General features: G+C 45.2%; 6 protein-coding genes across 10 annotated transcripts; 2 read left to right on the top strand and 4 right to left on the bottom strand.

The window, feature by feature from the left end:
* Positions 1-1239: 1239 nt before the first annotated feature.
* Positions 1240-5291, bottom strand: LOC6587974 (farnesol dehydrogenase). The gene is made up of 5 exons (XM_002013747.2): positions 5079-5291; positions 4847-5012; positions 4654-4780; positions 1762-1897; positions 1240-1568 (listed from the first exon to the last, which is right to left on the bottom strand). The coding sequence occupies exons 1-5, from the start codon at positions 5214-5216 to the stop codon at positions 1392-1394; spliced, it is 744 nt and encodes a 247-aa protein (XP_002013783.1). The 5' UTR covers positions 5217-5291; the 3' UTR covers positions 1240-1391.
* Positions 5292-7529: 2238 nt separating this feature from the next.
* Positions 7530-8938, bottom strand: LOC6588309 (E3 ubiquitin-protein ligase complex slx8-rfp subunit slx8). Of its 3 annotated transcripts, none has more exons than XM_026994776.1 (4): positions 8840-8938; positions 8390-8774; positions 8231-8335; positions 7530-8157 (listed from the first exon to the last, which is right to left on the bottom strand). In XM_026994776.1, exons 1-4 carry the CDS (start codon positions 8864-8866, stop codon positions 7697-7699), a joined length of 978 nt encoding a protein of 325 aa, XP_026850577.1. In that variant the 5' UTR covers positions 8867-8938; the 3' UTR covers positions 7530-7696. The 3 variants fall into 3 exon arrangements, with proteins under 3 accessions (XP_026850577.1, XP_002013782.2, XP_026850579.1); XM_002013746.2 differs by having other exon boundaries at positions 7532-8160; XM_026994778.1 differs by having other exon boundaries at positions 7532-8160; positions 8390-8777; positions 8840-8936.
* A 327-nt stretch (positions 8939-9265) lies between these two features.
* LOC6588303 (vesicle transport protein SEC20) lies at positions 9266-10336 on the top strand. The gene is made up of 2 exons (XM_002013745.2): positions 9266-9389; positions 9452-10336. The coding sequence occupies exons 1-2, from the start codon at positions 9309-9311 to the stop codon at positions 10052-10054; spliced, it is 684 nt and encodes a 227-aa protein (XP_002013781.1). The 5' UTR covers positions 9266-9308; the 3' UTR covers positions 10055-10336.
* A 454-nt stretch (positions 10337-10790) lies between these two features.
* Positions 10791-11210, bottom strand: LOC6588350 (60S ribosomal protein L30). Its single transcript, XM_002013743.2, has one exon. The coding sequence runs from the start codon at positions 11193-11195 to the stop codon at positions 10860-10862; it is 336 nt and encodes a 111-aa protein (XP_002013779.1). The 5' UTR covers positions 11196-11210; the 3' UTR covers positions 10791-10859.
* A 3051-nt stretch (positions 11211-14261) lies between these two features.
* On the top strand, positions 14262-16792 carry LOC6588208 (THO complex subunit 1). The gene is made up of 5 exons (XM_002013742.2): positions 14262-14369; positions 14441-15124; positions 15182-15468; positions 15529-15831; positions 15893-16792. The coding sequence occupies exons 1-5, from the start codon at positions 14289-14291 to the stop codon at positions 16692-16694; spliced, it is 2157 nt and encodes a 718-aa protein (XP_002013778.1). The 5' UTR covers positions 14262-14288; the 3' UTR covers positions 16695-16792.
* LOC6588049 (zinc finger C2HC domain-containing protein 1C) lies at positions 16717-20812 on the bottom strand. 3 transcript variants are annotated; one of them, XM_026994683.1, is made up of 5 exons: positions 20533-20812; positions 19587-19791; positions 17512-18039; positions 17384-17419; positions 16717-17323 (listed from the first exon to the last, which is right to left on the bottom strand). In XM_026994683.1, exons 2-5 carry the CDS (start codon positions 19638-19640, stop codon positions 16808-16810), a joined length of 1134 nt encoding a protein of 377 aa, XP_026850484.1. In that variant the 5' UTR covers positions 19641-19791; positions 20533-20812; the 3' UTR covers positions 16717-16807. The 3 variants fall into 3 exon arrangements, with proteins under 3 accessions (XP_026850484.1, XP_026850485.1, XP_026850486.1); XM_026994684.1 differs by lacking the exon at positions 20533-20812 and adding an exon at positions 19972-20057; XM_026994685.1 differs by lacking the exons at positions 19587-19791; positions 20533-20812 and adding an exon at positions 18141-18355.
* Positions 20813-22670: the final 1858 nt, after the last annotated feature.

The following is a 22670-nucleotide window of genomic DNA, read 5'->3' as shown; positions in this document are numbered from 1 at the left end:
ATAAATTCCACCATGACGCCAGCTTTTCATTTATTTCAGACCCCCCCTACCCGCTCCAGACCATCCACACTCGCCGCACAGAAAGCGGTAGAAAATAAATAAACTCAAGTATATTCTATCCGCCAATTTTCAATCAATTTTCAGGGAAACTTCCCATAGAATGAGGTCGTCCCAAAATATTTACTATTGTACATCTGCGGGGTCTGCTTGGCGGCTGCCAGTTTGACTTTGATGACCACCAAGTCAGGGCCTCTATCCTCTATCTGGCCACTTGTAGTTTATAGCCCCATAAATTCTGTGAGCGTTTTGTTTGATGGCTTTTCTCCAATTGATTTTCAAGGCTCGGGGCCTGCTGGATCGCTGTTAGTTAACAGCTTGCACAACTGTACCACATGAATGCGATGAAATTTACGGCCGAGCCAATCGAAACAATTGCCTGACTAGCGCCCGATTGCATCTGTGAATGCACAAAAGGCTCGTTGTGACAGCATTCATGACTATCAACCTGGCTCCGCCTGACTCCCGACTGCTCCTGGCTAAGCTTCACCTGCATTTTACGACTGTCAGCTGCAACGTTGTCCTGTCCCGTTTGTGTGAATTTTTTGAGCTTCTCTCTCTGTGGCTTTTGAGTATTTGCCGCTTGAGTATCTTCGGTTGGAGCTTGCTGGTATGCAAATACTTTCCTCCAGTCCAGTCGAGAGATAAAGTTGATTTTTGATTTGCCAGCAGACCCACTGAGGCATGCGGCGACATGAAGCCATCCAAATGCCTGCTCAGAGCTCTCCCCCGCTCTGAAACCGAATCTCTTGTTCAGTAATTACAAAAATACGATAAGACTCGGAGCAGCCGCCAGTCAGGTGGAAAACGAATACTCGAATGCCAATACAAATATTCATGGCCTGTTGTTGAGGGAACAATCAAAGTATAATGGAATATGTTATGCCAGATTATCGATAATGCTCATTCCCGTGTCTGTGCGGCGGAGGAGGGAAAAATGTGTCAAGCTGTTGATGAGGAAAACTGAGTAAGGATTGCATACGTGAATGTATATATAAATATTAATGGTATTGAAGTTTTTTCATCTGCAAAAATCGAAGACTCTAAGACAGCATGGAAGATGCATATCTTATCACTTGATTTACATTCAAAATACACATAAATAAGGTGTTTAATATGAGAGCTATTTTATTTTAATTTATTTATCAAATGTATTATGCTTATCAACATTTATTCAAAGTCTAATTTGCATCAATCAATTTTAATGGGTGTTTCAAAGAATATAAAACATAACTAAGTGCAGAAATATTGTTTATAAACTGTGCAGATATTTGGGAGTAAAATACAGATTCTATCTAGCCATCTAACATGTGGCCATCGATTTACTGGTGACATTAATTAACCTTTCGCATCTGCTGCAGGATTATTTCCTCGACCTGAACTCCATCTGGCGTATCGAGTGCATACAGCACGGCTTTGGCCACCTCCAGGGGCTGCAGTTTGGGCAGCTCGGCCACCGCCTCCGAGTAAACACTGAGAAACTCCGTGTCCACCATTCCGGGACAGATGCTCTGGCGGGGATAAAGAGGAGTACGAGTAGGAGTACGAGTAGGAGTTCGAGTGCTGCTTGGTAACCAGACGCGTACGTCATGTTTGATGGGCATGCAAATTTTCAACCAATGGTCGAGGAGGGTGATTGATAATGGGGGTTGGAGGGTGGCGAGTGGCGAGTGGAGTGCCATGTATGCACTGCATTTAACTTACCGTTAATTTAATATTTAATTTGAGAAAATGTATTTCCTGGCGCACCGTTTGGCAGAGTGCCGTAATTGCATGCTTCGTGGCCGGATAAACGCTGAATAAGGGTACCGGCACTTCCGGTATGCGATGCCCGAGGACGCTGTCAAACGGCGGCGCAGCAGTGTGGGCACATAAGGAGGCAGACAAAGTGTGTTCGTGTGTGCGTGAGTGTGGGTAAATAAAGTCAACATAACGGATTTAAGCACTTAAAACAGCGACGAAAAAAACAATGGCGGAGACAGCGGCCCCGGAACAGCAGCAGCAACACTTACGAAAAATGGCGGTCAGCAGCTGACACGGCCTCCACAGGCAACACCCCCCGCCCCCTGCAATCCGCACTTTGCATGCCTCAAAGAATGTGTCCGCGTCCGCGTACGAGTCGGAGTCCTGTCTCTGCCCATCTGCCTGCATGTCGCCGTGCATTTTGTGCAAACATTGCGTAAACTTCTTTAATTTAACAGCCAGGTGACTGTAGCCATGCGTTTTTCGGGGACGAGGGCATTTAAAGCAAACAGCTGCACACTCAGCCTCAGCTTCAGCCCCAGCCCCAGCCCCAGCCAACGTCGTCCTGCCAGCAGCCCAGTGCACTTTTTTAATTAATTAAGTCTTAATATTATTTCATTGACATTAAGCGAAATGCATATTGAGGACCGCTGGCCCGCCCCACAGCGTCACACGCTCATTAGCAACGCCTCAGAGGACAGTTTCGGCCTCGACTCGACTCCACTCCACTCCGGCCGGGCATTGTCTTTGACTCCCAACGCACCGCCCATCAAATAAATACATTTTCTCATTAATTAACGTTTGCGAATTTCGAAGTTTCCTTTCGCACTGCACTGCCCCGCTCAATTGTATTTGGTTTTGACAATAAGGTCCTCCGTGTGCGCATCCCATTGTGGCGGAAAAATGTGATGTGCATTTATGGATGGAATTTCCCTTAAGGAGCCTTAAGGAAGAAAAGGAATAGTGGAGTATATGGAGGAGTTTTTATGGAAAACCTTTACTTATAGCTTCACTTATAGCTCTTCCATTTCATGTTGACTTTATAGTACTTGGACATACAATTTGTATTCCATGAATTTGACATGGGAAAAACATGTCCGCCCGTGGGCCGTCGGCGTGTACGCAATTATTCAATTTATCCATTTGCTCATCGGCAAACGGCAATACTCGTAATTGCTATCTGCTATTGGGGTCCCTGTGGTGTGCACTCGCTTGTGTGTGCACTCAAGTAAATTTCATTAAAATTAAATCAATGCAATTTGAAATTAAAGCCATAGCGCAAATCAAACATTCGGCTTAATGCGCAACATTTTTGATTTTAAATGCGTCGCGCATTGCAATTCATGAAATAATAAAAATCATCGACGGCCGAACTGCGGGGGGAATGGCAAAATGCAAATGCAATACGCATTCAGCTTAATGCAAAATACTTAATTATGTTGAATAATTGAGTTGCTGTTATTATTGTTGTTGCTGTTATTGCTTGGTTCTGGTTCTGGTGTTGCTGCGGCTGTTGCTGTTGGATTCTGGACTCTGGAGTTGTTTGTGCAAACACATTGGGCATGCAAAGCTTTTAATGCACACCCACACCGCAAAAGCACAACACCAGCAACAACAAAAGGAATGGAGTCGAGAGGCCAGGCCGAAGCTTCAGATACCCTCTCAAGCTTTCCAGCTTTCATATGGCAGCTATGGGATATACATTTCAGCCAAGAATCGATTCCAGAAGGAAGCTTTAATTATGCTCAAAGTCCCATCACCCTCTCCAAGGGTATCGCAATAGCAACAGCAGCGAGAGAGATGAACATGATTGAACAGGAAGAGCTTGGCTTGTGCTTGGTCACCCTCTCTGGTCCTCCTATCTGTCTCTCTTTCTCTGTCGCTGTCGCTGTCTCGCTGTCTCACTCCCTGTCACTCTCTTTGCTTTCAGCATTTAAATATCAATAAATGTTTGTGCTGCTGTGCTGTTTGTTTGCCGCATGGCTTTTAATTTAATTTAAATAACGCACCAACCCCACTCACTATTCTGCACCAGCCCAACCATCACATCACCATCAACGGGCGATGCGAGACGAACCCGAGTCCTTTTTGCGCGAATCATGCAATATGCATGCGTTGAACAACACTGGCCATGGCTATTGACTGGACTGCCCGGCTGCACTGTTTGCACTTTCATTAAGCCCTCCGATCGGACACACCCACCCCTGCACCCCTGCACCCCTGCACCCTTGCACCCTTTCATCCACGCACTCACGCATTCCCCCACGACATACATAATTTGGCAAATACAATATTTTGGCACTCAAGGCAGAAGCTTTTGGTCAGCCCGTGTGTGTCCCCTGTAAGCAAAACTATACATAAAACAAATATGTGCGAGTATGCCTACTGATTTACCTTCCCCACCGCTATGCACACACACATGGCTGTTGCTGTGTAATTTCAGTTTAAGCCCAATTTTCGTATTTCAGCTGGGTAAACAGCACTCAGAAAACTGCAACAATTACCAAAGACAGGAATTTGTATTTCTGTTCAAATTTGTTAATCAAGAAATCTATTTCGCATTTACCATCGAATGATTTAATTATGAACCAGAAGTCCAGATTTGGTCCAGATTTGGTCCAGATCTGTATAAAGTTTAGAGGAGAGAGGCGGAACGGAACCCTGTATTAACTTTATTTCTAGCCCAATGACTCTCCTAGCTGGCTACAAATATTCCTATAAAACACTTTACACCTATTTGCACTTTAGAGTCCTTCATGAAGTTCCTTTTTCAAATATTCACAAATCTGATAACTCGATATTCTTCTCATATTCTGTTTAATATTTGCATGAATCCCCTATAAAGATACTCACCTATTCATCACCACAATATGTCCACGAACATTAGCCTCAGCCATGAGCTTGAGACCCTCCCGGAGGCAGCTGGCTGTGGCCACCACATTCGTGTCGAAAAGCTCCTTGATGTCCTTGGTGGATGACTCTGGAAGTGTGATGGAGGAAAGGTCTTTGTTGTTCCCAGATAACATTTATGTAAATCGCAACTAACCGCTGAGAAAGTTGGCCTTAAGGATGCCAGCGTTGCAGACGAGGACATGGATGCAGTGGAATTTCTCGCGTATCCAGGTGAAGGCGCTGGTCAACTGCAGCTCATCGTTCAGGTCGCACTCATAGGCAAAGATCTTTCCCTCGCCTTTCACTTGATCATTGAGGGTCTACAGAAAATCGCCAAGAGCATAAGAGAGACTTGTACGTATGTATGTACAAGATGTACTCCTCACCTCAATGAGCCGCACTCGCCGGGCGAGTCCAACGACCGACATGCCGGCATTGGCCAGCAGCACGGCCGTGCTGGCCCCAATGCCCACTGAGGCGCCGGTCACCACAGCCACCTTGTTGCGCCAGTAGGAGTTCTCCATGGCTTCGTAGGAAAAGACAGACAATGCTTAGAGAGCCGGAACAGTAGAGACAACCTAACAGCTTCGTGTGCCGGCAGCAACTGTCTCTGGATGCTGTCAGCGATCGAGTCGTTGATCCAGCCAAAGCAGCCATTGTGCCGCACCGTGGGCGAAACGTGCTCTAAAAGTACCCTTATATAAGTTGGTCTTTTAAAGACTTAACCATATGTTTTCTTTCTAGCCTGAAATGCAACCTTTTTTTTCTCAGTTTTTGGCTGACGTGACCCCACAGTACACTGCAGTGTCGGCTTTTTTAGCCGTCGAGGTTCAGGGGCCAGGGATGACGTCCCCTTTGATTGCGTCGGCTGCTGGTCCATTCGCATTTAATTGATTGCAATTTACTTTCTGTCATATTGTATGGCTGCACTCTGTGTTTTGCACTTGTCCCATTCCAAGCCCTTCCCCCGGCCCATTTTCACGGAGCATTGGACTCGTTTGCGTTTCACTTTTGCATTTTCTTTTGTTTGCGGCGGGTTTTCCAAGCTGGGTTTTGCGGATATCTGATACCAAATGAAAAATCTCATTTCGCTTTGCGGCTTTGGTTTGTTGTCACTAAAACTTGGGGATTATTTTCATACTTCTATTCAAAAAACTAAAACCACTGCTGGTAAAAAAAACTGGGGTATAGACAATGAGAGATATACAGGGAGGAACAGCTAACGGAACTTGTGGAACTATGCAACCACGTAACTATGAATGGTAGCCTACCTAAAGAAACCATGTTTATTACAATTTGTTCTATCTCAAGCCAGAATTTGTTCAGTTTTTTTGCTAATATTGTAGGCAACGCATTCAGAAAGATTGATAGGTTGTGGTCCATTTAAGCAAAGAACAAAGAACAAATTTCATTCCAATTTTCGGTCGATGCCTTCGCGTCTGACCGCGGCTCCGCTGCTTACTCGGCTAAGAAATGTCCAGAGAAGACTTCCCTTTCGGTCCGAAAAATCCATCAAGAAATTAACAGTCTTCGCAGGTGCTCAAAAGTCGATCCCAAGAAATCAAAGTAAAGAAATGATACAAATTGATGCCCGGACCGATACCGATGCTTGTCATACACATCTCGTCGTGTATTATTGGGCATTCCGTTTTGAACAATTCCTCATTCGACCCGGCCGATATTTGTCCTATATTTTGGCACAAATTCGAAAATGTAATAGGAGCGAAACTTTTTCTCGACTTTTTTAGCATGTAAATTTTAAGAAAAAGAGAACGTTAGTAATGGTTCAGAAAGGCTGTGGTATGTAAAATATCTATATAAAAAAAGATTTGTTAATATTTGTTAGTTTTTTTTTTGCGTATTGCATTGGGCGAATAGAGCTTGCCAAACCGCAGAAATACGCGTTTAAGCATAAATAGAAGATATAAATACTGAAAAAAATCAACTAGTAAAACTTTATATTGCATGGACGGCTGGTGTGGTTCTTATAAATATCATAGCAATCAGCTGTAACCACTTTCAAATCTATAACGTAATTTTTCGAATTAATGCATAGTTTCGCTAGTGCAAGGGCAGAATGTTGCTGAAGAATGTATCGAATTACGTAAATTCATACATGCTGCAAAATATATGTTGCGCAGAGCGTTGCGGAAAAATATTTTGAAAAATCTTTCACCCAAAAATATGCTATAAAAATGCCGAAACAGTGGCGCCTCCAGCGTCGCCTTCATACTGACAACACACAACAGCTAATAGATGGCGCCACAGCTAACCGTAGAATTGATTTGAAAATATTTTGTCGTATTGGTTTAGATTGAACAACCGACCATTCAGAAATGGCTGAAGCTGAAGCTGATGTGTTGGGTACCCAAGGATGGGGAGGGGTAAGCTGATCGAAGCTACTGCACTTTCATGGGGCAACTTTTCAGCATGAGAGCTGCCCGACCCAGCCGATGTTCCTGCACCCGACGCCCGCCTATTGAGCTGAAGAAGTCCTTGCGACAGGGATAACAGGTGTTCGCCGAGAAGCTGTTCCCCCGCATTGAATATCCAGCAATCGCATGAGTGCATTCCGATTTGGTATTCATCACAGCTATATCAGAATGGACAAAAGTTGTTGTTCGCCAAATCAATACGAAATTCAATTCGAGCCAGGAACCAGAGCTATGCTAGAAACTGTCCCCAGCAATATGACACTATAATTCAGTTAAGAACCGCGGAAACAAGGCATGTTACTAAAGCCTCGACTGATGTAACCAGCTTCCAAAGAAAGTCAGTGCAAACAGTAACGGCTATGATTTGTGGATTCAGCATTTACTCTCTAATTTATTATGTAATACAAGAAACTTAAAGTGTGCATACAAAAATCACAATTTCGGACATTGGGTTGCCGTCTTTAAAATAAAGTAATGATGCTACCGTACGGAGCTAAAACTAAAAAATACAAAGTTGGGAAGATGCCCAGATGACTCGCAGAGCATTGGTAATATATCAAAATACAGGCTTACAAATAAATACGTGTTACCTGACGAATGGACAATTTCTTGTTACACATTGGACACTTGTGTGTGGCGCGAATGGAAGTTTCGATGCATTGGCGGCAGAAAACGTGGCCACATTTTGTCGACGATGGCTCTCGGTGGCGTACGCAGTCCAGACAAACAGGGCACTTGTAGCCTTCGCCCGAAGACTGATTTTGGTCGTTGCGCTTGCGCTTCGGAGGAGACACGCCGCTGGCGACGACATCCGAAGTAGTACAAGCTGTAGTAGGAGTACTGGAGCTAGCATAGCTACGACGCCGACTAGGAGGAGTGGCTATAGTGTAGTCATCCAAATCAATCGTGGCTATTGGGACGTTTTGTCTGATCGGAGTGCACAAGTCAATCACCGCTTCTGGTACACGATTCGCTGCAGATCTACGATGTGTATCGTCCACGTTCAGTAAATTTATAACCTCCACTGGCGCTACTGCAGGAAAACAGAAAAATTATAGCTGCTTCCATTCACAGGACCATAGTCCACAACACGGTTGGCTTACTGTCAGAAGGGCGAAAAACACGGCGGGCCATCCGTGGGGTCGACGTTGCTGTTCCACTGGTCTCAGGGCTCATGCTTGAGACTACTTCTGAGCAGTAGCGATTTACTGAAAAACAGAACAATTAGTCCCTTGCATGAGGTTAAGATGGCTTAAGCATACTGCGCTCTATTTCAGCTTCCACCTGGGAAATATCTATGGAGAGTGCCGAACTCTGCCCAGAGTGGTTGTTGAATGAAACGGAAGCATCCGGGCTAGATTGACCATCATCGATGCTCACAGCATATCCCACACTACCGTCCATAACGGAATGCTCCGAGGTATCGCCAGTAGTGTGACTGCTTGACGCAGAGCGAGAGAACCAGCTTGTTGAGGTGGAGTTAGAGCTGATGCTGATGCTGGAGGTGCTGGTGCTGCTGCTTGAACTGGAACTGAAGCTTGACAAGGAGCTCTCGCTACTTGTATAAGGGGTCCCGTTCAAGGCGGATCCAGTAACTCTGAAGGTTTCTGATGATATGTCAATTGTTAACGAACCATTTGAGAAATTCTACTGAACACACCAAAAAATATATAAGTGTAAGGTTCAACGCGCACAAACAAGAGTCGTCTTACCGAAAAAGAGCGTGAAAAGTCTGCCATGGCTCAGAACAGGAGAATTCACGTTTCAGCACGAGAATAGGGAATTGAGCTTGTTAATTTCTGCAATTCGCATTTATAAAATTTTTGCGGCGCCACTTGCTTGATAGCTGTAAAGCACTAAAAAATACCAGCTCGGTATATTCCGACTGGCGCCAAATTACTGCTGTCTACTCTTGTTCGGACTCTTTCGGCACTTTCTTTCTGCCCTCTACGTCCACTTTCACGTTCCCGTTCACCCAATAACAGTTTAATGGAAATTATTCAACTCTATGATATCAAAGAATTCGTATTTTGTTTTGAAAACAAGACGGTATATTTTGGTATATTTCTGAGGGTCAGACTGTATATTTTATCAGCGGTCCCACTGATTTCCACGTTCACATACGCGGGCAGCCAAAAAAAAAAAAAAATAAATAAATAAAAAAAAACTCGAGCCGCAGTCATGGACAAGGGTAAATTCACGCTACAGTCCATTCGGCAAGACCTCATTGACAACAATTTGCAAGCCAAGGCAATTATTCAGGTGAGTAGTGCCCAGAGAAACGCCCGGTCCGTAAAGTATAATATCGAAACAACAAATTAAAGGACATAGTAAACAGTAGAACATCCATTTCCGAGCTTGAGGAGCTGAATGAAGCTGGACGGGCAAGGCTGTCGGCCATTCGCAAAAGCATCGAGCGCTTGGATGACTGGGCACGTGACATGGCCGACACATCTTTGGCAAAGGAGGTGGACACACATAGGGATCAATTCTCCAAAACATTGCAGGCATTCCGCAAAGCAAATGTGGCGACTATGCTTGAGATCGAAAAAGCCAACCGAGAGGAGCTAATGGCCATAACTGGCGAGAGTGAGTTGCGGCAACGGACCACAGCGAGAGCACGACACAACCAGGGCAGTCTGGTGTCGCAGGAGAACGATGTAACCGAGAAAATGCTGGCCATTTCGCGGCATCTGTCGGAGACAACGCAGAAAAGTGCCGTCACGCTGGAAACCCTAGTGGCGTCATCACAGAATGTGGAAGCCACAAGTGACGAGCTGCATCACACAGCCGGCAGCATTAAAATGTCCGGAAAGCTGCTGAAAAAGTACGGTAGACGCGAATGCACCGACAAGATGCTTGTTTTCTTTGCGTTTTGTCTGTTCCTTGTTTGTGTCTTTTACATTGTACAGAAGCGACTGTTTTAGGAAGGCGACCCCGATCAAAGTATACGATTCGGTGTTAAGTCAGTCGGTAGCTTAAGGGTTTCACTTTGTCGTTTAGGAAATAGGGAATAGTTAATGTCAACAGCAGGCCAGCATGGAGCCTCTAAAACTATGGATGTAATTATTAATTATTATAGTTAAGCGCTATTTGCTCTTAGTTTATTTATCTGGTATTTCCGAACTGCAAATGTAAATCACTTTTTATAAATACATATACTCGTACGGCTAGTACGGACACCTGGGCACTCCGCCTGGATTAGTGAATCCATTTGTATTGACCAAACGGCAAATATCCTTGTACGAGCGCTGATGTTGCTGCGGCCTCGGTCCTTGCGTTTGCCTATAGTAGCCAGGATAAGACGGCTGTGGTGGTGGATAGTAGTAGCCGCCCCCTTGAAATAGCTGGCCAAGCACTGTTCCTTGGTAAGAGGTGCTCAAAGCAAGCCACAGAAGAATAGCACTGATATAGCCAGGACGCATGATGTTCGTACATATGCGACTGCTCAGTTTGAGATTTTAGTTCTAAATAGCATTGCGGCTGTAATAAATCATTGCCCTACTTATGAGATTTCTGCAACCTTGCTCTAAATGGGAAATTACGAGTATGTGCAAGTCTGTTTTCATTGCCAATGATACTGATAACAGAGAGAGCGCGACCATTAGTAAAAGAGAAACAATACACGACCGCAGACACAAATCAGATTCGCCGAGAGACACGTTTCTTTGGATTTCATTGGGCAGTTCTTCTTTAACCCATATTTTTATTCAAGTTTAAATAAAATTCCATTTAGTTCTCGGTCAATGAGCGGATGATGTCCGAATCTCCAGGATCGGTAATGGACATGGTGCACACGCGGAAGTATTTACCGCAGGCGGTTCCAAGCTCAATGTTCGTTCCGCTGTAGTGCTGGACCTCAGTCTTGGCCAACATCGCGTAGTACTCAATCTCGGACTTCCTCAGGGCGGGCGTGTTGCTGGCGATCAGCACCAATTTGGCCTTGCCCTGACGCAGAGTCTTCAGCGACTGCTTGTATCCCAGGCAGTATTTGCCGGATTTCATCACCAGCGCCAGACGCGCATTGGTGCTCTCCAGCGCCTTCTTCTGCTTCTTTGGGGCAACCATTTTTCAATGTTTAAATCTGAAAAAACACTATTAATTAACAATAAAAATTTTAACAAAAAAAAAAACACACCTTCCGCTTGAGAATTAGTGATGTAAAAAAAACATCGATGAATCGAGAATCCCGATGTTTACTGATGTTTTCCGATGTTTTTGCTGCTACCGATGTTGAGTGATGCATCGATGTTTTGCAAAACATTGGTAGTTTAATTTCATATCATTGCGTATTTGTCTTCTGTAAGCAGCAACACAGCAATGCAATACCAAAGTAAGTGTAAACTTTTAATCGCACGGTTTTATTATATGTTCTTCTTTCTTGATCGTCGTATATGAATGAACTTGTCCTCGACAAGTATCGATATATCGAGTACTTTGGTATTTCTTATAATACTATCGATGAGTAAATCTTAAACTAATATTCAAATCTCATAAACTGATATTCATATCTTACATAAGTAAACATATTTGACTTAAAATGAATCAAATTTACTATAGATGGTATACATTTGTTTAAATATGAAACTGCGAACGCCGTGAATACCGCCGCCCAGAATAACCGTGCAAGCGACTTAGCCCACTAAAGGCCCCTGTATTTAAATAGTTCAACTACTTGAGGTAAATGGCGGAAAATATTACTGATTGTAAATTCTTCTTGAGGATTCATGCCATCTCTACTATGAACTTAAAAAAAACCACGATATTTTTCAGCTGAACTGCGCTAAAATGATTAAATATTCATTATTTTCAGTGGAAAATTGAAATACCCCCTTGGCTTGTAATAGGTTAATCGTTCTCCGTCAGGATTGGAAACCATATTCCTTATATTCTTTGTTCCGTTGAATATTACCAGCTAAATAGAACATTTAGCCATGCCTACATAATTTTATCCGATTAATAAATCAATTTTCTACTTGACTGGCTTATTTTAAACACATGCTTTTATTGGATTTTGCTTAAAAAAAGGTTTTAGCGAAATAAGTCAAACAAAAAGCAAGTAGCGAAATAGGTCAATCAAAACAAACGAAAAGGGAAATTCGTTCATATTGCTCAATTTTGATATTCCATTGAATAATGCTGACTAACTAAATCTCTCAGCAATGCCCACATAATTTTATACGATTAATGAATCATTTTTCTACAAGATTGGATAGTTTTTAATCCTTGTTTTTATTGTATTTATTGTAAAAAAAGGTTTGAACGAAAAAGTCCAACAAAAAAAGAGTCTCTATGTTGCGTGTAGGCCTTTGTATACCCTATTTTGTTAATTTTATATGAAGATGAAACGTGATTTATAAAGACCTTTTCTCAAATTGATATTCCTTAGACATATTAAAGTACATTATTAGTATCTTGTGTATATTTATCTCGATCCTGATACCTACTGAGCCTTGGAAGGCAAACGTATTCACAATTCTATAACATCCATTCCCCCAGGGTATGTGTGCCTGGAATTAGCAACATTTGTGTATGGAATGGGACTCATTGTTGCAATAGCGAAACTGCGGCGAATCGGGTATTGCCTATATTTCAAGCTATATAGATTTGCCCACTTAGCTGAATCCCATAGATAAATACATTTTCTACAAGATTGCTTCTTTTAATTACCTTAATGTATTTTATTTTGACTAAAATACGGTTTTCAAGTAAATGTTGCAGCAACTTTTGTGTATGGAATGCGCAACATTTGTGTATGGAATGAGACTCATTGTTGCTAAAGCGAAGTGCGGCGAACTGCGGCGAACTGCGGCGAACTCAAATTCGATTCAAATCTTTGTTCCGTTGAATAATACTATCTATATGGAACATTTAGCCATGCCCACTCAATTTTGTACGATTGATGAATCAATTCTATACATGATTGGTCTATTCGAAATACTTGCTTTTATTGGATTTCTATATAACATTGAAAATTAAATTAATAGATTGATGAAATTGACAAAAATACCAAAAATACCGCGGCGAAAACCAGTATTTCTACAGTATGACCCTCAGAACAGCACCGAAATATACGGTCTCACTTGAAAAATATATCGAGTAGTGCGCGCCAAATCGAACTTTTTTGAATATCAGCGACAAGGATTTAAATGTTGTCAACCGGGCCTTTATCTATGCCCACATAATTTTATACGATTAATTAACATATTTTCAAGTTGACTGGCTTATTTTAAATAATTGCCCTTATTTCATTTTTTTAATGGTGGCCTAAGGTGTTAATGTAAACTAGTTGGCAGCGCTGTTTCTGTACTGTTGCAGTGTTGCCATTTTAGCCTATTTAAGGCTAAATCGAAAACGGAGAAGCTTGAAAAATTATGAAAATGCTTATAGCCTTAAATCTAGCCTTTTTAATTTCACTCTGTTTATGTTTGCCTTTTTATATCCTACATATATTTTTAGGCAAGTCGAACAAAAAGTATATTCGTTGTAAATTGAGGTGCAAGGATTTTATAAAGGAGCATATTATCCAACTCAGAGAAAGGTAAGCTTCAATAGGATTTGATATTAAAAATAAATAATAATCTGCTGTTTAATTTCAGACTTCCAGATAATTTTGAGACATTGGAAAAACTGCAAGTTTTTGCAGCAGAAAATGTCTCGAAAATAATAAAAATCCTAATGATCTCATTTCCATATTGGACCAAGACCAAGCTTAGGAACAAAATGACTGTTAAATCCTTAAACTCAATATTAAATATAAGGTTTGTTTTAGTAATATTTAATTGTCTGATGAATACGACTATAATTCTTTTGAATTTTACAGATATGGATTGCGTCGTCATGGCAAATGATGCCACAACTACCAATTACCGGAGAAATATTTAAATTGAATACGTTCCAGCGATAAATATACCGATTCGAGTAATAGCGAGTTGGATAAAATTATAACACAATTAGAAATGTGTATATCTATGTGTTTTTTTTTTATTTTTAGCCTATTTTTTGGCCTGTTTCTTACAATTTTTAGCTTGTTTTAGCTTGTGTTTTTGTGAAATCTAGCTTGTTTTGACGCTCAAAATCTGTCAACACTGTACTGTTGTGAAAACAATATTTTTTATATTGTTTCTGGGCTATAATCTCGTAATTCTGTTTGGAAAAAAAATGAGCACGACTGCAGAAGCAACCGTCAAGCCGCCTCCGATGAAGTCGGCAAATTACTTTGCGCTCCAAACAGCGTTTGAGGTGAGAAATCGAAAAAGATCGGCGGGAACGAAACAGCGAACCGGCAATATGAAAATCGCAAATATTTACAGAATGCCTTGGAAAAGGCCATCAAGGACAACAGCGTGGAGATGCTTGTTAAGGAGTACAACAGCTACACTGCCAACTCCGAGCACGACAAGCGTCTGCCTATGGACCATGCCTTTCGAGTGCTCCTCATGAAGCGCCTGAAAGACGACGTCAAGCGAATCGGTGATCTGGTGCGTCTCTCTGTGGAAGCCACTCGGGCTGAAATCGTGTCCAACACCATTCCCGTAGTGCTCCTTATAGACACTTTCGATGTGGTCACCCTGGATAGGTGTCAGGAGATCTTTAAGTTTGTGGAGGAACTGGTGGATGTGTGGAAGGAGGAGATATTCTTTGCTTCCTGCAAAAATAACATATTGCGAATGTGCAACGACCTTCTGCGTCGCCTGTCCCGTACACAGAACACAGTCTTCTGCGGTCGCATTTTGCTCTTCCTCTCAAAGTTCTTTCCGTTCTCCGAGCGGTCTGGCTTGAACATTGTTTCCGAGTTCAATTTGGACAACTTGACAGAGTATGGACTGGATAGTAGGGATCACGATGACACTGACAATAAAGAGCTTGAGGACACTGCCGAGGACATCCCCCTCAAGATTGATTATGATCTGTATTGCAAGTTTTGGTCGCTTCAGGACTTTTTTCGCAATCCCAATCAATGTTACGGCAAGGCGCAGTGGAAGATGTTTCATATGGTAAGTGACGATCAAACTGTTGGCTTTGACTGGCTTGTACACGATTATTCTTTGCAGCACGCGGACAACATACTTCAGTCATTTGCCAGCTTCAAGCTGGAAGACGTGCGTCCGAGCAACAGCGAGAACGGCAGCGAGGCAGATCAGGCGATGGATGTAGACGATGACATTGTGGATGCCGCAGTGGCATCCACCGTGAGCAAAGCGAATCACTTTTTTGCCAAGTTTCTAACCAATCCCAAGCTACTAGCACTCCAGCTCTCCGATTCGAATTTCCGGCGTGCCGTCCTGGTGCAGTTCCTCATACTCTTTCAGTATCTTCAAGTCAGCGTCAAGTTTAAAATGTAAGTAAGCGAGGCTTCAGCAACGATATACTTGAATAATTTGAGCTTCTTTGATTTTAGCGACACATACACCTTAACAACCGAACAGGCTGATTTCATTAAAGACACGGAGCCGCGAGTGTATAAACTTCTGGAAGAGACCCCGCCATATGGCAGGCGCTTTGCCCGAACGGTTCATCATATGTTGGTGCGCGAGGAGATGTGGAACAACTGGAAGAACGAGGGCTGCAAAGAGTTCAAGAAGCCGGAAGATCCTCCGTCGAACGACGAAGACAACAAGCCTCCTCCCGCGAAGCGACCAAAGCGTCCACTCGGCGATTCCCTGCGCGATGCTGCGCGTAATGGCAAGTTTTTCCTTGGCAAGTACGTACACATCCCGCTTCCTTGACTTTCCGGAATGAAAATCTGAGAAATTCTCCCTTAGCGAGAACCTGACCCGTTTATGGAACTACTCGCCGGACAACTTACAGGCCTGCAAAAGTGAGCAGCGCAACTTCCTGCCCTTACTGGAAACGTATTTGGAAACGCCTCACGATAAGATTGATCCAGCCTTCGAGTGGCGTGCTCTGCGTTTACTTGCCCGACAAACTCCCCATTTCTTCACTTCGCCCTCACAGCCGTCTAGCAAGATTTCCGACTATTTGGAGCAAGTGCGCAAGCGTCTCGTACGCGACAGAGAGCCCAAGCAAAGCGCCCCGGTATCCAGCAATGCATCAGAGCAGAACAACGGCCTGGCAGCAAAAAGTACACCCGCAGAAAATGAGCAGGATGCGGGTATGGCGCTGCAAGAAGCAGAGCCAGAGCAGGATCTCGAGGTGGAAGACACAGATCCCGTTGTAGAGGAAGTGGAAGAGAATCCGGGCCATGAGAAGTCATTGATGGTCACCGCCAAGCATATCGAGGAGGTGGCACCGCTCATTGGCGAGCCCTGGATGAAGGTGGGCAAAAAGATAGGATTCACCAATGACGAACTGCTGTTCTATCAAATGGAGCATCCCACCGCCAGTGTTGCCTGCTCGAAAATGCTGTGCACTTGGATCTCAGAGGATGACGATGCCACGCTGGAAAACTGGGCCTATATGCTTGAGGGCCTGGAGATGAACCAGGCGGCCGATGCCGTAAAGGCCATCATCGAAAAAGAAAAATCTGGATCTTCTGGAACGACTGCCACTGTTGAGCAGTCGCAGCTCGAAGATGACAACGATGTCGAAGTGTTATCCGACTAGGATGACCCAAAACCGCCCGCAGTTTTAAGTTTAGCATCGTTTCATTCATCAAAAATTCCTTTATCACAAGTAAACGTATGGGCCTGTTCATAGTCGAACCCACCTCTTGGTCGTCAGCGCTTCTTCATAAGAGTGGGTCCGTTCTGGCGTGGTTTGTTGTGTATCATGGTGGCACATTTTGGTATATGCCGCTCTGCAGCCGTTTGATTGAAGCGTCTGCCGCAGTGAGGACACTGTATGTAGTCGGCATTCTCCGACGGCGGTGGCGGTGGAAGGTCACTCAGCTTGCCGCCGCGAGCCAAATGCGCCTGCATCTGCTTCGCAGATCGTATCGTCTGTATGAACTCCTCGTGCTTCTTGCGCCAGTTGCTTTTCTTTACGCCCGTGGACAGGCCCTTTATCTGGGCGGCACTGCTGTACGTGGACTGAGAGCGAGTCTGCTTATTACCCTTCTTGGCGGTGAACTTCTCCGCCTCGGTGCCGCCCACACGCTGCTTGGAGGCATCGAATATCTTGCGCTTGGTGGTGATGGTGCGCTGGCACACACCCTCGTGCTTGTCCAATCGATCCGTGTTGAAGTGCCGACCGCAGTATCGGCAGGGGGACGTACCATCAGGAGGCGGCTGACTCTGTCAGAAGAACAGTGGGATTAGCGTATGACCGTTTCAGCACCTGACACCACGACTTACCATTGTTTTCTTGGGGACTGGAGATTTTGCTTCGGCCTGAAACGGATTAACATGGAATCAAATTGAACAACATGAACATATTTTTTTGTTCGGAAAATAAAGGCAATGTGGGATGGGATGATACTCACCTTTCGAACCAGTGGAGGTGACTTGCGACTACTTGCGACTGCTGCCCCCCGACTGGCTGGTTGGGCCTTTGCTCTGGCCGTTGCTTTTGGCATGGGACTCCTCGGAGGAGTGGACTCCGCTTCACGCGGTGGCGTTTTTCTCGTAATCACAGGCTTTAGCCGATTCACAGTTCCCGCCGGATTGTACTTGTTGTTGTTGTTGTTGCTATCACTGGTCAAGCGTTTGTTCAAGACTGGCTTGTCCTTCAGGCTCATGGCGGAGACATCTTTGATCAGTCGTGGAACTGGCTGCTGGCTACGAGCGGGCTGCGACGGTGGCGTGGTAGCCCCACCAACAATGGGCTTCAGCGGATTACTGCGATCGATGCCAGCTACGCGACGCCGCTCATCGAACATTTGGCGTACTTTCCCATTGCCTACGAGCCTGGACGAAACAGCGCTGGGGGCCACAGTAGCTAGACCATTGCCACTAGTCCTGCCCGCCATTAGGTTCCGCCGGCGCTCCTCCTCCGCCTTCTGAAATCGCATCTGGAAGAAGAATTGCGAACAAATAGAGAGATTCAGATTCAGTTGTGCGCGGGAGTAATTTTTGTTTCATTGGATGCCCTCTATGATGGTTGTGGCCTTACAGGTGCCGAAGTGCTGTTACCATTGCCATTGCCATTGGCATCGCTGGGTGGCAGGTGGCTCAGCGCCGCCACTAACCGCCTGGCAGCCCAAGATTCATTGAGCTTGAGGGGCAATATGTGATCGTGCTGGAGGTACTCCGACTCGAGCCCGTCGCTAAAGATGGATATCCGTTCGTCCTCCACCGCTTGCAACATGCTCGGCCAACAGGCGCGTGTCAACTGAGGTGGACATTAGCACGTCCGTTTCCCCCGAGTGGAGTCATTAGGTGCACATGTGTAAGCTTGTGTTTTTTTTCCCCCCGCTTCTGTTTCTTTTAGTGTGTGTGTGGGCTGTTGTTTGCCTGTCTATTCCGCGGGGCAAACGATGCGGCATGCGCCCACTTCCCACCTCCCACTTCCCGCCTCTCGGAACAAATCCGTGCCCACCACTTACGTGCCGCCAGTACATAAAGCCCCGTGCCACACGACCCGCCTGGGCAAAGGTAACTTTGTCCGTCGCTGGTGGGCCAAAATAGTTGCCGGGGCTGGTGGGCATGCTCCGCCTTCGCCTTCGCCTTCGCTCCTACTCGTATTTCCCTATAGATAAGGCTGTTGCTGTATTCCTCTTGTTTCCTGGTTTGTAGTGTAGTGGCCTTCGGGACCGACCGGCCAGGGCCATCGTCAAAGGAGAATACTAGAGAGAGTCTTTTGTGTATCGGAAATACTAGCCAGCTGCTGTCCTTTTGTTTAGCCTGCTTCTGCCCTCCTGCCTTCCTCGGCTCCTCCTCGCTGTTGTTGTGCATGGTGTTGCTGCATGCCAATAGCAACAACAAAAAAATCAATGGCTGCAACGGCCACCAGACGTTGCCATGGCTCACGTGGCAGTACAGCACTCACACACGGAGCCAGACACGGACACACACAGGTACACATTAAATGGGGGGGAGCGAGAGCTAGTTCGGCATTTGTTGAATGCAACAAAGGAAGCGCTCAGGTGACAAAGGACCTCCCACGGGGGACCGTTCCAATCAGCGATTAAAATCGCGCGCGACCAATTTTCCAAGGTAAATTATTTGATTGATTGATGAATTGATGGATTGTTGGAATGTTTTTCCTATGCTGTGTGTGTGTGATTGGCTGAGTGTGTTTAATGTCAACCCTTTATGGGTACTGAGGGGCTCTCCTAGGATTTTCTAGTGCCGCCTACGCCCCCGGGTCTGCCATCAACAGATGGCATTGAATGGAGAGCCTTTTGTGTCGCGACAAGAGCACCCATTCCCCAAATACGGGGAGGCACTAAATTAATTGGCTGGCTTTCCGCTGGGAAACTTCAGAAATAGAACTCCATCGAGCTCGAACCATTTTTGGAAGCGTCACGGAAATTAAACGGAAAGATCTGGCTGCTGATTGGTGGATGATCATGGACAAGTGGCCGGGATGCGGCCTTCCTGTGGCGAGAACTCTTACCCGCATATCGCCCAGCTTTGAGGGCAGGCCCTCTCCGGAACCGTTTGCAGCCATAGCCAAATATAGTCGGATGGATTCGATTCGACTGCTGGTGAGTGGGCAACAGACAAGGCGATGACGCGAGTAAGCCGCTTGAACGCTTTTGTTACCGTAGACCCGGCTTAGACCGCTTAGGCCGATGAGTCATGCGAGGTTGTCGCACTGCCTGCAAAGAAACAAAAGCCAGATTGGAGAATTACGATAGGCAATAAAAGTCGGCAGGAGGCGTGAATGAAAACAGGGTGCAAACAGTCGCCACAGATCGTCGGATAATGCAGTGCGTGGGCGACCAGACTCGGGCTCAGATCCAGACCCAGACCCAGACTCACACCCAGCTCAGACTCACAGTTGTGGGCCGATGGCCACACCGAATATGGCTCTTCCAATGAACACTCCAATTGAATCGAATCGAATTGAATTCGAAGCAATATGCGCACCAAAAACGAGTGAACTCTAATGAACGTTCGAAACGATTAAAACTGAATCTAAAAGTCTGGACCAAAAACAACTAGCAATGTTTGAAATTTATCAATATATATTTGTTTAAGCAATATTCAGCCGAAGCTATTTATTTGATGTTAATTTTGGAATGCAAACCGATTCCATAACCAGTCGATCAAAGCCAGCTGGGTGGGGAATCTACCAGCCCCTCCCCTACAAGTGTTATTTCAATAAATATTCAGAGTACTACTGAGTATTTCATCCGGTTTTAAGGGCATAGAGCCGTCACTATTGCCGCCCACACATGCTGTTCCCCTCTCGACTTCGCACACGAAATTAATTTATGTGTATTTCTGCTTTTTGGCACACGTCGTCTCTTGCTGACTAATTCCAACTCTCGGCTCTGTTTGCTCTGTCTGCGATTTGCATACGAGAACTCTTCCAGTTATGGCCGAAATATACTTACCAGCCGTGAGTGGGGACAGTCCTCCGGTTGGCCTGGCCAGAAGGCACGCGAGTTTGTTGACACACCAGCGAGGGGAGGGGGTCAAATGAACTTTAGAGCCAGACCTCAAGAACTGGGTCACCGACGAGGGGACAGGACAGGACAGGACAGGACAGGACAGGGCAGGATAGGACAGTGGCTGGGGTAAATGGCCAGCTGGCAAATGGCCCACTCAAGTCGATTTGAATTTTAAAGAGGTGCCTCGCTTGGGCACCGGCTCGGCTCGACTCGACTCGACTCGACTGTTTGCTTAGAAGTTTGCGCGCTAACTGAGACAAGATTCTGAATCCGAATCCGAGTACGATTCCAATTCCGATGGCCGGGCCTAGGCCCGAACAAGTTGCGAAGTTGGCGACATCGAGGGAGCGTTGCAACGCCAACTGATCTAGACAGCGACGATGGTGATGGTGGCGTGTCGGAGCTGGCTCCAAACCCCACTCCGCGTTCAGCATACCACTCTTTCCCCCCCGCCCATGTGCGTGATTTCGCAGCACACACGAAGAGAAACCATGTACAATGTTTATTCGCTCAATTGCTGTTGTTTCGTTCTCTCAGATGTTGTTGCTAATCTTTATTTGCTTTTTTGCTTTTTGTTTTACATTTATCAACGCCTGACGCATCGCAGATCTCTCCGTCAAAACTCTTCTCGGCTGCCAGCCTGCCTGCCTGCCTGCCTGCCTGAAGTCATCGAATCAAGACCCCGCGCGTAAGGTGTATTTATAGACCTCTGTGAGGTCTCTCAGCGGTTGCCGAAACCATGATTAATCAAAAGCCATCACACATAGATGTTGGTTTTGCAAATTGGCTAAAAATGAATTGGTACAAAATTCTTACAAAGTTTTTGCGATGGGAATCGATTCGGAAATGTTCGACTTGTGAGCGTATTCCAGATTCGGCAATCGCTTGGGTCTGATTCAGTGGATGACTTCTTTTGTTTTCGTTAGACAATCATAAATGTTCATTCGTTTTCGTTTTCGTGTGCTTTGGGGGCTGTGCGGTCTTGAAACCATATAAGAGCGTTCGACTTTCGGGCTCTTCTAACTGCCAGCCTCTCTTTCTCTTTTTGGCCAAAAGTATTCTGCTGCACATGCTCTTCGGCTTGGGATTGGGTTTGGGGTTGGGGTTGGGGTTGGTGGCACTTGGTGAACCTGCACCAAACAAAGGGAAGGGATGAGGCAGGGTTCGTTTCGAGCAGATCTTTCTCTGGCTGAAGCGTTTTTGTCGCTTGTCGTTTTTGGTTTGAGCTTTTGCGGCGTCATGCGAGTGAACGTCTACCAAATATTTATAGACACATATACATACGATACACATCAATAGAATTACATATTTACTTCTCTAATTACGGCTCGAGAGCGACCCTGGCCAAAGTTCGGGAGAAGGGAGGACATGGCTGGGGGTTCGCAGGTTGCAGGAGTCTTTGGCGGGTCTTTCGGCCTACGCTTAAAACTTTTACAATTTGTTACATTCATAGTACATAAGATTTACCCGTCCTCATTGCGATTGGGTTCTGCCATCGGGTTTTGCTTCAATTTAATCAATTATGCTTCTGCCTTACGCCAATGCACACTTGTGCGAGTATGTGTGAATATGTATATAATATGCACACCTATTTAATGTATATGTATATGCATGCATGCATGTATGCTTTCTTGTATAATTTGTATGGTCTGCTGCTGCTTCATTTCTTCTGTTCTCTGACGACAAACTGCCAGCAGTGCGGACCACAAATTGGAATACATTTAACAATGACACGGCAACTTCAACGTCAACTTCAACTTCAACATCAACATCAACGACACTGACAACTGACAATTGGTAACAAACAACGAACTTACTAGCCTAATTGCAAGTAACGGGTATATGGTGAGCCGGGCTGCAAGGCCTCGCCGGCAGATCGGGCGTATACGCAATGTCTGCATCCGGCCTTGCCACCGTTGCGCTCTCTCGTTCCATCTCTCACGGATCATTCACTTGGCTTGGATTCATAACTTCTATTTGCTCTTTCGGTTCGTACTCCCCTTCAGGGCTACCAAGGGGGCGGGGCCGCCGCCTCCTTGCTCTCGCTGGCTGGCTAAATACGCAGCACAATAAAAATGGAT

This window comes from Drosophila persimilis, unplaced genomic scaffold (assembly GCF_003286085.1).
Source record: "Drosophila persimilis strain 14011-0111.01,24,50 unplaced genomic scaffold, DperRS2 tig00000000-arrow-pilon, whole genome shotgun sequence".
In the NCBI taxonomy this organism is placed as follows: domain Eukaryota; kingdom Metazoa; phylum Arthropoda; class Insecta; order Diptera; family Drosophilidae; genus Drosophila; species Drosophila persimilis.
Note: the sequence above shows the minus strand (reverse complement) of the source record. Positions and strands in the feature narration are given on the sequence as shown.